This window comes from Parasteatoda tepidariorum, chromosome 10 (genome assembly GCF_043381705.1).
Source record: "Parasteatoda tepidariorum isolate YZ-2023 chromosome 10, CAS_Ptep_4.0, whole genome shotgun sequence".
NCBI lineage: Eukaryota > Metazoa > Arthropoda > Arachnida > Araneae > Theridiidae > Parasteatoda > Parasteatoda tepidariorum.
The window spans coordinates 86,195,511-86,213,943 of record NC_092213.1 but is presented as its reverse complement, the minus strand read 5'-3'; the positions used below and the strand labels follow the sequence as shown (position 1 = coordinate 86,213,943).

At 29.3% G+C, this 18,433-nt stretch overlaps 1 protein-coding gene across 1 annotated transcript in view; it reads right to left on the bottom strand.

Annotated features, from left to right (window-relative positions):
* Positions 1 to 18,433, bottom strand: part of LOC107456081 (spindle E) — a 153,037-nt gene that overhangs the window by 12,396 nt on the left and 122,208 nt on the right. Inside the window, exons 29-34 of the mRNA XM_071186577.1 lie at positions 17,618 to 17,716; positions 16,193 to 16,309; positions 12,306 to 12,440; positions 6,793 to 6,927; positions 5,346 to 5,416; positions 25 to 231 (exon numbers count right to left, since the gene is read on the bottom strand). Coding sequence (XP_071042678.1) covers positions 25 to 231; positions 5,346 to 5,416; positions 6,793 to 6,927; positions 12,306 to 12,440; positions 16,193 to 16,309; positions 17,618 to 17,716 — 764 coding nt within the window. The remainder of the gene's footprint in view (positions 1 to 24; positions 232 to 5,345; positions 5,417 to 6,792; positions 6,928 to 12,305; positions 12,441 to 16,192; positions 16,310 to 17,617; positions 17,717 to 18,433) is intronic.

Below are 18,433 nucleotides of genomic sequence, written 5' to 3'. Positions count from 1 at the left end.
GCTGCCAGTTTTGTGTCAAGATACCTGATTTCTGCGAATGGTGAGAAGAGTAGGCAGACGAGTGAAGGGAGGCCACGCATTTTAGGCATGAGTGTAGTGTTTCTGGCAATCAGGTCGTGACTACTCTGTCCCACGCCCAGGCATGCAGCTACCAGCATCGCAGAATAAGGTTCCTGAGGATCTGGGTTGAAAGACACGGAATTCACACTATCACGCTCCACTTTCATGCTTCTGTATTACAATTGAAAGAAAATACATTTATATTTATCTATTAGAATAAAATACATTTAACAGAATGTTAATAGAGCAATGACTAACAGCTATATCTATTTAATATAATGCATAGCTGCCAACATAGATAGGCAAAAATCCAGTAGATTTTACGAAATAATATAAATTTCATGATAACTGTTGCAAAATGTGCTAAATAATTTACACACAGGGAATTTTAGGGATTTTTATAGACATGAAAATAGAAAAACTGCAATATTTTCCGGTCATGATTGGCATTAAATATGCTTGAGATGTTGTGAATTACGTTTACTCGTAATTTTGAATAGGCATAAAATTCATAAGAAATAATTAAGATTTTTTAAAATTAATTTAAAAAAGGTAGTTCTGAATAATAATAAGCTGAACATTTTAGAACAAAATTTTTTTTAACTGATTTCTATAAATAAGGGTCGCTTCATTATATATTAGTAATACTTATTTAAATATTTAAGCAATAATCTGGGCAAAAATTATATTTCAAAAGAGATTTTTTCTAGGAAACTTACTCAATTTTAGGGAATTTTCTAAAATGTACAAAAACCAGGAGTATTTTTATTAAACCAGTAGACCAGGAAAAGCTGGAAAAAAACCAGTAGTCTACTGGAAAATTTAGTAGAGTTGGCATAAGATTAACATAGAACGCAGATGGATCTTCAACATTTTTTTTTGTAAGCAGAATCCTGAGCAAGTTCATTATTGAAAATGGCGAACATGCAAAAAAAACATTCTGCGTGTTAACCAGGGTTTGAGATATTTTTGATTTAAATCAGACTTTTTTGATTTTTATTCAAATACACTGTAAGAAATTTGATTTATGATTAAAATAACTTTATTAATGTTTAATCAAAATTAAATTATTATTAAAACTCTATTATAACAATATTTAAAAGCTCTAACTACCTAAAATTTTTTTTTCATTATAATACATAGTTTTGAATGCATAGCAACCATTTTGAAACAAATGCAGGATTGAAATTTAAAGACTAAATGTAAAAGAGAATTTAAACCCTATTTTTGGGTTTAAATTCTCTATTTCATTTAGTCTACATTTTATATACATTTTGCGTGTTAACCAGGGTTTGTGATTTTTTAAAGGAAAAAAAAATCAGATTTTTTTGATTGAAATCAGGTTTTTTTTTAAAAATTCAAATACATTGTAAGAACTTTAATTTATGATTAAAAAAAACTTTATGAATGTTCAATAAAAATTAAATTAATATTATATTATAACAATATTTAAGAAGCTTTAACTACCTAAAACAATTTTTTTATTATAATACATAGCTTTGAATGCACAGCAACTATTCTGAAACAAATGCAGGATTAAAATTTAAAGACTAAATGAAATAGAGAATTAAAACCCTATTTTTGGTATATTAGAGTAATTTCATTCTAAGATAACCTCAAGCTTTAGAAATATGCATTTTCCACCCATAAAATATAATGTAGATTTTAATTCCATGCTTTTTCAATCAAAAGGTAGAATTTTAATTAATATTTGCNAGCAGGAAAACAGACACAGGATTTTAATGAAAGCAAAATTAGTTTATTTGATCATTTTCAAATGGATGACGAGCGAAAAGTTAAGTTAACTCCATCGACAATCAGTCTTTTTGGTAGGGAAAATCTTGCAAAAAATCCGAAAATGCCTCTATTTAGGGAAAAGAGGGAAATCTTAGAAATTACTTTTGGTTTATGAAAAAAAAAAGGAAAAGAGAGAATTGCAATACTACTGAGGGGAAAAAATAAACGAATTGTTTAGAAGGAAGGGATTTATAAAATCAAAACATTAGATTTAATTAGTGTGGTTTTAGAAGGGGTTATAGTTCTCAACGTTTGATAAATATGTAATGTCTTGTATTAAATTATATTTTTTCTCTTTAAAGATACATTTTGTTATGTGTTACAGATTTCAAAAGATGTCAAAAATGCTATAATATCCTTTCGTTAAAAAATCCAAAAATGTCTCTATTTAGGGAAAAGAGGGATGTTTCAGAAATTACTATTGGTTCATCAAATAGGTCGAGTGATTCTCACGAAGATTAAAGGGGAAAATGTCTTTACTTATAATCATGCATACTTGAGCCAAAAATAGATTTAGGAAAAGGATGTGGCTTTTTAAAAGTATGAGAAAGTGTTTCGATTTGAAAAATTAATTGGGAGTTGTTTTATAGCAGAGAAAATAAGATAAAAAGATTAATAGAAGCTTTTTATGTTACATACGTACATATAAATCAGTTGATTTAAATCAAACTAATTTAAATCAACAAACCTGTTAACAATTGTTATTCTGGACTCGCAAGTTTTTCATCAAACATGTAAAATGATTGGTCCAATGAATCATAGTCCAACGGTACGCCTAAATGGATTGTGGTTGAATGAATTGTGAAAACGTTGAGTAGAACAATGTGAAAAGAACGCTTTTGCATAATACATGGCGAAAATAGACATGGAAAAGAAAAAATATCATTTTCGAAAAGGAAAAATGAAGCACTTTTTAAAAACACCCCATAAAAATGCACCTTTACGGGCTTTTAAAATACTGAAAATCGAAAATAAGCACCTTTACACACTTTTTAAAAACACTACGTACCATGAATATATTAAGAGAAAATATACAATCATTGTGCTCTAGTCCGAAATTATAAAACAATTTGTCATAATAAATAAAGGATAATGAAACTGAGTAACTAAAGTGGATTAAAAAAATTCCAACATTCCAAAACTCTTGAGGCATAACTCTTAAGGTTTCAAGTTCCTGAATTGGAACATCCAATTGACAACACTCAGAAACGATTAAGAAAAATAGAAGAACTTTGAAGATGCACTTAATGATGGTCGGTTTGAAAAAAAATTGGATATTTTTTAATCCCCAATTGCTCAAATTACGATATTATGAAAAATGGCGGAATTCTCTGACAATGATAATTCTCAGGGCTTACAAATCCAACATTTTACTTTTAGACACTATCTGTTTTCAATTTTTGAATTTTCAATTCAGATTCTAAATTTAACAGGATCCAAGTTTAGAAAAAGATTTATACTTGTTTTTTATTTCATTTCGTTTTATTATTAGTGGTAAAACTTTGTAGCGTTTTTAATTGAATGTTACTATTTTTTAACATTTAAGCTGCTTTTTTAAATAGTGCGCTAAAAAACCCCAAAAAAACAGATGACTCAAATTTGGATTCTATTAAATGTTTTATAAGTCTCTTTGGAATCATTTAATTGCACCAACAATAGAAGTATTTTTGGAGGAATTAAAAAAAATGGTGTGTGGCTTAGAAGATCAAATCGAGAGCTTTATCACTTATATAACGAACCTGACATCATTAACTTTATTAGACGACAAAGAATAAAATGGGCAGGTCACCTTATCAGAATGGACGAAGACCGTATCACAAAAAGAGTTTTCAAGGCTAGACCAGTTGGCACATGAAAAAGAGGCAGGCTGAATTTGAGACGGATAGATGGCCTAGAGAAAAACCTTTTGGTCTTAAAAACTAAAAATTGGAAAACACTTGCAAAAAAAAGGTTAGCCTGGAAAAAACTTCTTGAGAAGGCCAAAGCCCACCCTGGGCTGCCGAGCCATTGATGATGATGAATAATAAAAATTTATACATATTTATTTGGACGAATTATGAATTTTAGAAGTAGTAGTCCAGACAAAGCTTGATGGTTTTTGTACTTTTTCTCCCACTAGCAACAGTCAATTATGTTTATAATTTACTAAATTACAATTTAAAAAATTCTTCCGATAATTTTTTAAATGATTAAATTCAGCAGAACTATTTTTCTACTTTATAATCGAATAATGAATGGCCGTATTTTAACCGTTCACATATTTCCACTTCACTTTTTTATTAGTAAAGTAAGGGGATATATTTTTCTTTTTATTTCCCTTTCTTCTGTTCACTGATATGCACGAGCAATGCATTTCATCTCCTCGGAAATCAAAGAGAAAACGAAACCAGCCTGCAACTCCTTTATGTTTAATTGACAGCAGCTTATCGGAAAACGATTCCTTCGCACACACGGGAGAAAATAAAACATTTATCCCTTTTCTGCCCCCTCTCCATTTAAAGATCTTCAAGGTTACGAATATTGAAGTTCTTCTCTCGACAATGGGGAGAAAAATACCCCCCCACACATTCTCCTCTAGTGAACTTCAAGGATGAGTCAAATTTCGGCTTTTTTCCTCAATTTTTCCAGTTAACAAAATGGTGGGAAAATGGAACAAAATGTTTTCCCGTTTTCTGAATACCGGATAAATGGTTCTATACTGTAGTTTAGTACAGATGAAATATCTTCCATAAGTATCCCCATCAGGGTGCATAACCAGATTTTTCAACACAAAATAAGCACCTTTTAAGTACTTTTTAAGCACTCAAAAAATATTTTTAATCACTTTTCAAAAAAAAAAAAATAAAAATCACAATTACGGTCAGTGCAGTAATTAAAATAATTTTTTCTATCGTTTAAAGTTCGTAATTTACAAACATAAAATCAATAAAATTCAAAAACATTATCATTAAACATTATCATATAATCGTGATAAAATAACTAAATTCCGATAAAACAAAATTCAGAGAAATTATAAAAATCATGCATTTTTTTTGTAATTTAGAAAGACAGTTGACATGGCGAAGATAGAAAAGAAAATACAAAAGATAGAAAATTAAGCACTTTTTACAAACCACGAATATAAAAAAGCACCTTTAAGGGCTTTTATAAAATATATATCGAAAATAAGCACCTTTAAGCACTTTTTAAAAACGCAACGCACCCTGTCCCATAGATTGCACTTTGAGTAGACACAATTTTGAAAAAAGACGAAACCAAAAAAAAAACAACATATTTCCTGGATTTTTCCTGTTTGTTTTGGTAACATTTAAATACCCTGTATTTTCCAGGCTTTCTCTGTTCTCCCTTCCCTGTGAAGTGGCAATAGTTCAAACAGACATTAAAATAAAATTGAGTTTTGGTTAAAGAATGTATTTATAAATTATATTTAAAAAACATCAAAGTGTTAATATGTAACATTACATTGATAATGGTAGAAGCAAACTTACTTGCTACGATCTACAAAAGTCATACCACTGTATTCAACTTCCAGAGGATTATAGGGTCCGTGTAGTTTTATCTAAAAATAGCCACAAAAAACTCTATTTGAAATAGATAAAGACAAAAAAATTTCTTCATTTTAAATAAAATTGTTTATGGGAAAGTGGTGGTGTTGATCTTTCAGTTTACATAATATACTTGCAAAGTAACACTAACAAGGGTCTGTTTAGAAGAAATTTGGGTTCGTTGACGGACCCCTCACAAAATATCTTTTCATAAAAACGGACCCTTCACAAAATGATTTGTCTTTTAATCGGATCCTTTAAAATTTTTTTATCTTCATTACTGTTTTGTTAATCGAATAAACCCTTCCCAGGGCAGAAAACAAGAAAGATGGATGTAAACGAATTAAGTTTTGTCTTCGGCAGACGATTCTTCCATTATTTGTCCGAAATTAATATTCTGCGTTCAGCAGTATAGGCTAAATACCAAATATTTGTATGTTGCATCTCTAATTTGGAAGCAGCAATTGCCGTTTATATTTGAAAATTTAATTTTTTTTCTTTATAATTTTACAGTGCTGAGCATAATCTTGTATCTATTTACAATTTAAAAACTCCTTGAAAAAGTTTTATGCAATAATCGGACCCTATTTGAACAAATTCATAAAAGCAGGACCCTGGTTGAAAGAATGTGAGTAATTTTTTTCACAATTTCACAAAAACTGGACCTTTCACAGAATATTTGGACAGACCCCTGACTAAGGAAAATTAATGTGGTATAATTGTACAGTGAATAATAAAAATTGTAACTCTACACTACCTTCATCTAATTTTCAGAAATCTTTCTTACTAATATCGAAATCTAATGATCCAAAAGCGAATAATAGAATAGAATAATATAATAATAAATAGAATTTATTTGTATTTATAGCTTTCATTTTTTTTAGAAAAAAAAATGATAAGTTAAAGTTCTATAGACATACATTATTTAACAAAAATTTTGATTGAAATAAATATATTACTGTCATGTCTTCTTTAACATTATAATTTCAGTTATTTTTATTATTTTTCTTCTTTTTGTTCTTAAACTTACATCTTCTGAATTGCTACATACTGCAAAATGCTTGAATTAGTAATTTACAATTATTTTATACTTATATACTCTATAACCTTTTGTTTTTATTCGGCATTAAAAGAAAATTTTATCAACAAAAAAAAAGTTATAGAACATTTGCAAGCCAGTGTTATTATAAGTATTTAAATTTTCATGAAGTCATCACATAGATTAAAGACATAATAATGTATACAAAAGAGAGGCGATTCAAAGTAACTCACTTTTCTGCTTAAAGTNTATATCACGATATATAATTTCTAATATCGCCCAGTCCTAGTCATCACATAGATTAAAGACATAATAATGTATACAAAAGAGAGGCGATTCAAAGTAACTCACTTTTCTGCTTAACGTGTGGACATCGTGCGTGTTTTCGGACTTCCAAGAGACTTGAACATCGTTTGATACATTTTCAAACACTGATCCTTCCATGTTGCCATAGAGACTTGCCTTCTCTCTCACCTCATGATTTTGCTGCACATGTGGAAGGAGACAATAATTAGTGATCAGAAAGTTTAAAACAGCCAAAATTTTCAACAAAAAATTAGCACTTTTTAAGCACTCAAAGAATATTTTTTAGCACTCGAAAAAATATAATAATTAAGATACATGCACTAATAAAATTTTTTTTCTTCCTATTGCTGAAAGTTTCTCATGCAACAAAACATTATCAAAATGCAAGATAATTTTCAAAGACTTTACATGATTACAGGGTTCATACAGAGATCAGAAGAAGAAATCCAAGGAGTATCCAAACAGTTCAAAATTTTAAGGATTTATCAAAAATTAAAAAACTTGGTATAAAAAGTAACTGGACAGTTTAAAAAAAAAAAAAAAAAATTAAAAAGAAGTTATTATAAGGAACTTGCAAAAATTTATAGTTTGCATATTTTTTCTAGCTCTTTTGAAATAAATTTTGACTTTGTCAAACTTCAAGAAAAATAAAGCTATCAGTTTTACCCATAAATACATTTTCCAGTTTCAAATACTTTAATTAAAGTACAGATGTTAAAGATTAACATAAAAGCCTACCAATCTTATATTTTTAACTTTGAATACATAAGAAAATCTAAGGCATTTTATACAAAAAAAAAAAAAAAACCACAGTAAATTATTAATTAAGTTTGCTTGTAACATGCAAAATTATAATTATTTCTTTCTTCTAAGTCTTGCAACAAATTTTTTCTTTTCTTTTAAAGGTTTTCTTAAACTATTAGATTTTAACAGTTAAGTCATAAAATTTAGTTTCCCTGTTTGGACAAAAAATTCATCAGCATACTTAGTAAGTTCATCTATGCAACACAATAATCTAAGGAGTTTCTAAGGACTAATTTAGAAATCTAAGTAGTTCCAAGTACTCCTTGGAGACTTTTTTATTTCCAAGGAGTATAAGGTGTCTGTACGCACCCTGTGATTATGATAAAATAGCTTGTTTCTGACTAAGAACTCTTTATTTTATTACATTAGCCACCAAATTATACACAATTTGAAATACATTCAATATGAAATTGGCTCATTCTATATTTTTAAATTAATTATTTTATTTAATCATAAAAAAAATTTAATTCAAAATTATAATCCAGGGGTCTGTTCAGGCCAAATTTACTACCGTTTACTAAATACTTTTTATTAAAATTTTATTTTTGTATCCCATAAGAAATGATAAATCCATATTTTTACCACATTTTTGTGTTGATTTTTAATATAATTTTTAACTTTCACAAATTATGTCTAAAATTTTCTCAAAATAGGTACCTTTCAGAAAAACCTAGGCAGACCCCCAATATATATATATGTATATATATATACATGTCACATTCGGCCCCATTATAAACTTAATCAATAAAATACTGAAAATATTCTTTACTCCATGGTTTCGTTAAAAAAATATGCCTTTTCTGCTGATTCTTGGGTTTTCTCGAAAGTCTTAGGTCAGTGATTCTCAAGCATTTTCTTTTGGTGCGGCATACTTTTAATGATTTCGAAATTTGACGAAACACAAGGAAAAAAATTAATTTAAAAGTTTTTTATTTATTCACAAAATAGGTACCTCTCAGAAAAAGCTAGATAGACCTCTGTAATTAATTCAACTATAATTTGAAAAAAGGTTATCGAGTGTATTTTTTAGATTTAAAAAGTTGTTTAGAAAAGCATGTTCAACAAAACATTCAAAAGATTAATATTATTGATCTTTGTAAATCTCTTGTAAAATGCAGCAGAGTTGCAGAAGAGGGCGCAAGAATCCAGCTCAATATATGCACACGCGAAATAGCACGTATTTCCTGAAACATGTAAAATGATTGGCACTTTCAAACGCTACAGACCAATGGCACGCCGAAATGGATTGCAGTTGATTGAATTGTGAAAACAATGAACAGAACAAAGAGGAAAACATGTTTTTTGAATAATTTGTAGCCGAAATTGAAGAAAAATCTCATTTTAGAAAAGGGAAAATTATACATTTTTTAAAAAACACCAAATGAAAAAAATGCACCTTTAAGCGCTTCAAAAAACAAAAATTAGCACCTGTAAGTACTTTTTAAAAAGGTTACACACATTAGCAGTTTTTTTTACTTGCTCGATTCAAGACAATTTCACTATGAATCTATATTAGCTTTTGATAGCTTTTTCAACAGTTACTTTTCCAGGGGTGATTGTGAGCCCAAGTCAAAATTCCGGAAAATTCATTGAGTTAAAAAAAAAGAAAAGAACAGGTTAATTGAAAAAAATTTAAACAAGTTTTTTTCTTCCTTTTTCTCACTATTTCTCAGTTCACTTAAAAATATTTAAAATTTTACACATACCTGGAGAAGTATTTAAAATTTACAAATATGTTTCTTTCTTGAGTTTATGATTACAACTTCTATTAATCATGAATATGAGCTTATAAAGTAACTCTCTGGCTCTCCCTTACAAACAAATAAAATAAACTGTGTTTTTAAGTTCTACATTTGAAAATTTGATTTCCGGAAACTTCTGTGATCAATGATTTTTTTAAACGTCTGGACCTTCGATCTCCGGAAACTTCCGGATCACTGTTAGCGAAAATTCCAGAAATCCGGAGCACAATCAGCCCTGCTTTTCGTATTTTAGGTTATTTCCACATAAATATGGTTGTCACCCAAATATGGAAAGAAAAATTCCCTGTGTTTTCTCTGTACATATTATACACAATATATTAAGAGGAAACACACTATCAATGCGCTTTTGTGTGAGCTATATTGGGATAACTATATTTATTAGTTTTAATTGCTGGAAAAACAGCTGAACATACTTAAATAATGCTATAGTAAATGAAATAGTTTAGTATAGCAGAAATATCATAGTTAAATATCCCATAGAATACGCTTTGAGGAGTCACCATTTCATAAAAGACAAAAATAAGAAACAAAATTCCTTGTTTTCCCAGTCTGTAAAGAAAAAATCGTAACCCCTGGTTCCCTGTTATTTTAGGCGATTTTTAAATTTCCTGTATTTCCCAGGTTTTTCCTGTGGAGTGGCAACCCTGCCATAGTTTTAAAAATTCAGATATTTTTAATGCATTACCATTACTAGGAATGGTCAATACATCATTTCATAGCAAAATATCGATGTTATAGCCAACCTGATAAAAAATATCCGATCCGATGTTCGGACTGGTAATTTTTCGAAGCATCGAAAATTATTATTTACCAGGATATGTGCGATGTTTCGTGATGCATCGTTGTCTATATGAGTGTTATTTCAGATAGTACAATGATGGTTTTAAGTGCATGGGATGAGCGCTTCTCCCGACCGTGAAATGGATGACCGCTATCTCGTGAAAAAAGAGCTTTTTTTCTTTTTTTATTATTGACAGTAATGAACAAAATTTAAGATAGGGGTGACAGGGAAGTTATGTGCATTTTAGTGCCAGCTGTTCCTAAGTTTTCAATCTTTCTCAATTCATCAGCAAAAGTTTTAATATTTCTGTTAATGATGAAAATTTTTATGAGTGACCACAATGTGCATTTTTATATTCATAATTACTTATTTAATGACATAGACAGTGACTGACTGATTGTGCCCCCCCCCTTCCAGCACAAGTTACTTAATTTTTCAAATTTATTTTCAATGCATCGCTTATTACAAGAATATAATTGCTTCAATTTATCAATCATAAAATGCAAGAATTCGAAATTACACAATACCAAATGCAAAATATTAGTGTAATGAAACATGGAAATGTATTGTTATATCGCAATGTTAGAGTGAAGATACCAAAATCTTAAAATTGCCCAGTCATTATTACATTACGCACCATTTTAAAATTAAGCTTATTTAAAAGGATAAAAAGTATGCATCTAACTGAAGAGTTATGTTCCAATTAAACTCTTTCACTATAAAAAAGTGACAAAATTAAGAACTTTGTATATATTGGGTTTCTTAAAAGCTATGCAAATTTTTGTGAAATACAATATGCCTTTTTGTGATTTGTAACCTTTTTTGGAGGGATATAGTGCCTTTTTAAATTTTTTTGTGGCCTGCCTTTTTTTTATGTCCAGAATAAACTCAGAAAAAGTGTTCTACTACTATTAAAATTATATCTGAGTTGTTTTGGCAACTAAGAAAAAATATTTTTGGACCATCGAACCCCGACTGTTACATTTTAAATTTGATTCCAGTGAACATTAGATGAACATTATTCATAGATGTTGCATAATGTACTAAATTTTAACACATAAGGAATTTCAGGGATTTTTATAATCATCAAAATAGAAAAACTGCNTGATCGGTGGCGTGCCCAAAATATTGTGTCGGGTGCCATAAATGGCACGCGTGCCATTGGTTCGCCATCCCTGTTATATCGCAATGTTAGAGTGACGATACCAAAATCTTAAAATTGCCCAGTCCTAACTATTACATTACGCACCATTTTAAAATTAAGCTTATTTAAAAGGATAAAAAGTATGCATCTAACTGAAGAGTTATTTTCCAATTAAACTCTTTCACTATAAAAAAGGGACAAAATTAAGAACTTTGTATATATTGGGTTTCTTAAAAGCTATGCAAATTTTTGTGAAATACAATATGCCTTTTTGTGATTTGTAACCTTTTTTGGAGGGATATAGTACCTTTTTCAATTTTTTTGTGGCCTGCCTTTTTTTAATGTCCAGAATAAACTCAGAAAAAGTGTTTTACTACTATTAAAATTATATCTGAGTTGTTTTGGCAACTAAGAAAAAATATTTTTGGGCCATCGAAGCCCGACTGTTACATTTTAATTTTGATTCCAGTGAACATTAGATGAACATTATTCATAGATGTTGCATAATGTACTAAATTTTAACACATAAGGAATTTCAGGGATTTTTATAATTATCAAAATAGAAAAACTGTAATATTTTCCAGTCATGATTGATAATAAATGAACTTGAAATGTTATGCATAATCACTCATAATTTTGAATAGTAATAGGTATTTAATTTATCAAATATATTTAACGATTCTTTTAAATTGATTTCAAAAAGCATTACTGAGGGGGTGAAAACCCAAACATTTTATAACAAAAAAAAAAAACAAAAAAATTTGAATTGATTTTTATAAATGAGATTCACTTCATTGTGTACTTGCAATACTTATTTAAATATTCTAGTAAGCAAGCAATAATCTGTACAATAATTGAAATATTTCAATAGGAACTTTTTTTTTTAAAGAAATTTACTCAATTTTAGAGAAATTTGTAAAATGTACAAAAATTAGGAAAATTTTAATGAAACCAGTAGACTAGTAAAAACTGCCAAAATCAGTTAATTTTATTGAAGGGGCGAGAGTGAAAAATATTGAAACTGACTCTTCATAATGCTCTAGAATTCTTTTAAACAAACATTTACCTTTGATGCAAAACTTTCTTCTGCAGGTTCAGCAAGGCCCACTTCAACCATTTCCTTATTCAGAAAATGAATTATACCACTTCTATCTTTAACATTTAGTTCCAATTTCATGACATCATTTACAACAGAATAAATCTAAAATAACAAATCATGAGATTACAAGAGGGCATACAAAAAAAAAGTTTACGTTCATAAATATTGACATTATTTTGATTAAGAAATTAATAAAGCGTCTAACAAAGTCTTGACTTTTATAGACTTGTGTGTTAAACTTCGTCCATTCACTTCTTTTCACAACAATATATTCAATTTACTAATTCAGGGTGCCTAGCCTAATTTTTCAACAAAAAATAAGCACCTTTTAAGTATTTTTAAAGCACTCAAAAAATATTTTTAAGCACTATATACATTGACAAAAAGCTAAATAATTTTCAAAGCCTTTACATGATCATGATAAAATAACTATTTTCTGACAAAGAACTCTCTTCTTATATTAGCCATCAGAAAAGCCCCAAAGAAAAAAGCACCTTTAAGGGCTTTCAAAAAACAAAAATCGAAAATAAGCACCTTTAAGCACTTTTTAAAAATGCTACGCACCATGTAATTAGAAAAATATTATACAAATAATTCTTAAAAATCACATGCTTTAACACTATTAATAAAATAATTCAAAGTACAAGTTAAAAAATGTGATCCTGGATGTATAGAAAAATCAACAATCATTTCACAATATTTGCGTTTAATCCCGCCTCGCTCAGACCAGAGTTCAATAAAATCTAATATAAAAGCATATTGCGCCTTATAAAGTAATCGCTCTAACATTTATATCAACTCACTTTCAGTTGTTAATTTTTACCGAAATAAAATCAAAGTTAAGTGTAATTGTTCAGTTATAAAACTAATTCAAATTTTTAATTTAACTGTACATTGAACATACTAAATGTTTTGGATTGATTGTAATAATGTAAAATAAAATTTTTGTTCACAAATTTTTTTCAGGTTTAGCAAAAAAGAAACAAATAATTCGATTTTAACACTCTTTCGATTTTGTCTAAAAATGTTGAGTGCATCACTTTCTAAAGATGGAGAGGGGAGAACGTTAATTTATTTCCTTCTCTAGATAGTGAAGCACCTACATTTTTTGTTTTAGGTGTGACAAAAGAACTATTTTTTTCTTCTTAGTCAACTTAAAAAAAATATTTTATAAAAATTTTCTTTCATAAATTTAGTTTTTTCTAATTCTGGACCTGTTTGTGCTGCAAAAGGGTCAAAATTGCAATTTGAAAAAAGATTCAAAGTTATGTTTAAAGAAAGTTCTCTCAAGTTACAATAACGATAAACTTAGCTTTCAGTGGTCTGGAAGTAATAGTAACTTGTTTTTTTAATTTGAACATTAGATTTGTTAATTTGTAGATTCGAAAAAGATTCAAAGATCAGTTTAATTAAAAGTTTCATAAGTTACAATAACGATAACCTTGTCTTCCAGTAGCCCAAAAGTAATAATGACTTGTTTTGTTAATTCAAAATTTGAAGAAGGGATTCATCAATTTCGGTGATTCGAAAAAAGATTCAAAGATCAGTTTAATTAAAAGTTTCTTAAGTTACAATAACGATAACCTTAGCTTCCAGTAGCCCAAAAGTAATAATGACTTGTTTTGTTAATTCAAAATTTGAAGAAGGGATTCATCAATTTCGGTGATTCGAAAAAAGATTCAAAGATCAGTTTAATTAAAAGTTTCTTGACGGTTCACTGACGGTTCTGCACGTAAAAAGTCGCATTTTAACCTGCAGTCTTCTCTGCATAGCAAAACCGGTTTTCCCATGTTAACTGATAGGGGAACTGTGAGTAGGGGAGAAACATTCTCCCAATTTTGCCCATTTCCTTAACCGCCAGAGGGTTAAGTTACAATAACGATAACCTTAGCTTCCAGTAGTCCGGAAGTAATAATTACTTGTTTTGTTAATTCAAAATTTGAAGAGGGGATTTATTAATTTTGTTGATTCCAAAAAAAGATTCAAAGTTAAGTTTAATTAAAAATTAGTTTGAGTTACAATAACGGTAAACTTAGCTTTCAGTGGTTCGGAAGTAATAGTAACTCCTTTTGTTAACAGAATAGAAGTAGTTAAATATCGTTGAACTTCAGCTACTTGTGATCAAAATATTTATTGGTGATATGTCCTACTTGCCAATAAAATGTCTTATTTGTTGTCCCCGAGACCCAGAATGAAAATATTTTTCTTTATTAAATTTTTAGCAAAAATTTAAAAAAACATATCTTTGAAGACATAAAGGAACACATTATGGAAAGTTTTCATAAAAAAATTAGGTTATATTTTCATAGAATTAAAATGAGAAATCATAGCTAGTAGGTCAGGAATATTTATCGGTGATATGTCCTACTTGTCAATAAAATGTCCTATTTATTGAAATTTCTTTTAAAAATAAAACACTAGAATTGTCCAATAGCTTGGCTCTAAGGTTCACAAAATATGTTGTTAGCGTTGAAAACCCTTGAAAGAGTTCATTGAAAAGTTTTTGATTCCATTAGATCCACTGCAAAAAGCATTACGTTTTAAATTTATGTTGAATATTTTTAATTACATATAAGGAGCATCAAAATCTTTTAAGTGCTTCTAAGGTTCTGATTTGAAGAACATTAGATGCACTCTTCACACCCAAGAAGCCCTTCCAATTAGGAATAAAAGCTGCACACATTTTAAGAAGAGTAAAAATAAATAGTATTACAGGCAGATCCTGTTTCAGCAAAATCCGAAAATTCCAATGAAACGAATATATTGGGCATCTCTATAGAAACAATGGATTAATAATACCGATATTACAAAATTCATAATCTGATTCAACAAAGGTAAAAATGAACAACAATTCTCATTTTCTCTGATGATCAAAACACTTCTTCAAAAGTACACAATGATCTCAGAATTCAAATATTTTCGCATCTTCAAAATAGTTTCAGTTATGAAAGGGCAAGTCAAAAAAGACGAATCACTCTTAAGGAACCCCCCCAAAACCTCAACCCATTCATGTTTGAAGAAGTAAAAATATGTGTCTTTCCAAAAGTGTGATTTCCAGTTCTGTTTAAAAATGTGCATAATTTTGGAGAAGTTTGTAATTGCTACCGGTTCTAAACTATTTGCACAGAAGAAAAATTACAGATAACGTAATTTCTGATAGACAAGAGATAATAAATCCATTGTTCCATTTAATTGCTTTTGGGAGCTTTTAAAATATTGATTTGATATTTCCTATATATGGAGTACAAATAGATCAAAACTGTAAGCAAATGCTGATGATTTTTTTATGCGTAAATTTCTAATGTAACAAAATAATTTAGGTTATTGTGTTGCGATTGCTTCAGAACCTTAGAAATCTGCTAAAACGAGATTTGACTGTACTTGAAGCAATTTTTGATAAAAACAATTTCATCTTATCGCCTAAAAAATTCTGCATTTAGTTCAATGTTAAAAACAGCAAGTTAAATTACACAGGGTATCTGCTACGTTTCAGATTTTCAAATCCATGACTTTTCAAGAATTTTTCATGACTTAACAAAGTTATATAAAAACACAGCAATAAATTAAAAAAAAACAAAAACATTATAATAACATTAATTAAAATGAAAGGTATCACCAAAACTGTTACACTCTGCATCTTCATATTTATAGATTTTAGATATTCGAACACTGTGAAATTGGGGGGAGGGGTAAATTTTGAAAATCAAATTTTTCGTCGACCTAAATCCATGACTTTCCTTGATTTTTTAAATAAAAAAAATTGTTATAATCATGACAAATTTCGTTCAATACCGAAATTCAGGATACCCTGATTATAGGAATGATTCAGTGAATGACACATGAATCAAACAGACCTTGGCTTGAATTTGTATTCCACTGACTTTAGTTTTGAACCATTCTGTAGCTTTATCATTCCATTCACCAGTAGGACTTCTAAAAGGTTTCACTTCGGCTAAACTGCATTCTACGGCCTATTAAAAAGAAACAGACATGAATACTGAACAACACATACTATATTTAAGTAAAAAATACAAATGATCCCGTTTGAGAGATGGAGAAATTATATACTTATAATATATGACCTAATATACAGTACAAAATAAAACTAAACTCAGCGGCGCGTCAGCCCATGAGGGCCAAGGCCTACTGTGCCCATCTCAGTTTTCTTGACCTTAGGCCCTGGGGTGCAAGAGCAGATGTTCCGGTCAGGTGGTCAGCCTAACGTGGAACCCCCAGTGTTTAGTTCCCAAGCATGCTTGGTACTCATTTATCGACCCACTGAAGGGATGAAAGGCTGAGTCAACCTTGCCCGGCCTGAGGATCGAACCAGGGACCTGTGGCACGACAGCGCAAAGCGCTACCGCTCAGCCACAGTACAAAATTAGTAAATCCAAATTGCGATGTACGATTTTTAAATCATGTGAATACGAATTGCAAGGGGTAGCTTTGAAAACAGGTAAATAAGAAAATCTATATCTGATACAGAAATCGGGTGAATAAGAATCGTAATATCAGCAGCGCAGTTCCTAACATTCAAAATCAGGAAAAATCTGTGGAACCAAAAGAATATAAATGGCGGAAGAATTGCGTACGACATAATTCTTCATGAAATTAACAGAAGAATGAATGCAAAATTGCAACGGGTGTGAATACAAATTGCAATGGGTAGCTTTGAAATCAGGTAAATAAGAAAATCTATATTTGATATAAAAATTGTGTGAATAGGAATTGTAATATTAGCAGCGCAGTTCATAATATCCAAAATCGGAAAATTCCGTGGAACCAAAAGAATAAAATTGGCAGAAGAATCACTTACGACATAATTCTTCACGTAATTAGCAGAAGAATGTATGCGAACGTCTCGTTAGTGGAAGTTAGCGAAAGCTTCTGTAAGCAAAAATTGCATGCAATGCTTCTAGACCTGGAAGAATGATACGAAAAATCCGGAATTCCTGAGTATAATCCCCCTTGGCTTTTTCAATGTCGATCTCCACTTATATATATATTACATATATAAGTGACAAGACAATATTTTAAAGCTATATTCTTATTTATTAATATATTTTTGATGCAAAATAAACTTTATTAAAACATCTATTGAACATTGAAAGAGAACAAGCAATTTATAGATGCAATAAATAGGAACACTACTAAAAATGTTAAATGATCTTTTCTTAAACTTTCTCGCACAAAAGCAAAATTTTATAATATAATCCCATAAAATAGAGAAATGACAAGAAATTATTCAGTTAGAACTTTCCCACAAAGAAGCTACTTACTAAAGCTGGAGTAGTATATACATCTGGCGTTTTTTCATCAATTTCTCTCAGGTCACTTATTTTAACCCTTTCAGTATTACCATAATCAATGAAAAATACCTGTAAAATGGAACCAAAAAGTAATATATTCAACTTAAACAAATATAATTTAGAAGTTTTTATAAAGTCTAAAACATTTTATAAGCATGAAAACTATGTTTATATCAATTAAAAAAAAGCAATCCATTAATAATAATACTTTCTTGCTAAATCATAGTAAGGGGGAAGTAATATGTTATGAAGATACTCTTCTTAAAAAAGTATAGCTTAATGTTTGATACATACATACAGTCAGACTTCTATTTAACATACTTCCATTTTGCGAATTTTTTTGAGGAACCAAAAATATTTTGGAAATTTCTTCACAAAATAAAATCCAAATAGCAAAGTGAATTTTCTATTTAACGAACTTTTCATTGAGATCCACTTTCCCTATTTCCTACTTCCTTTATTTAACTTCCACTTTCTCCATTTAAAATTACTTTGTAGTAATAATTTTATACAGCAAATAAATATAATCAAAATGTATGTAACATGATAGTGTAACACTGGATGTTTTTCTCTATTCTTGTTTTCCATGCAGATTCCATTTATGGTTAAGATTTATAAAATAAATAGTAGATACTAGTTTACAAGATAAAGGTGTATCAATTGCTATTTTAATGATGTCTAGTGTTTATGAATTAAAAACCTGTTTTGTTTTGTTTAAGCATTTTAAAAGGCGATTTTCTATTTAAAGAATTTTCCATGTAACAAACTGATTAGCGGAATTTAGCA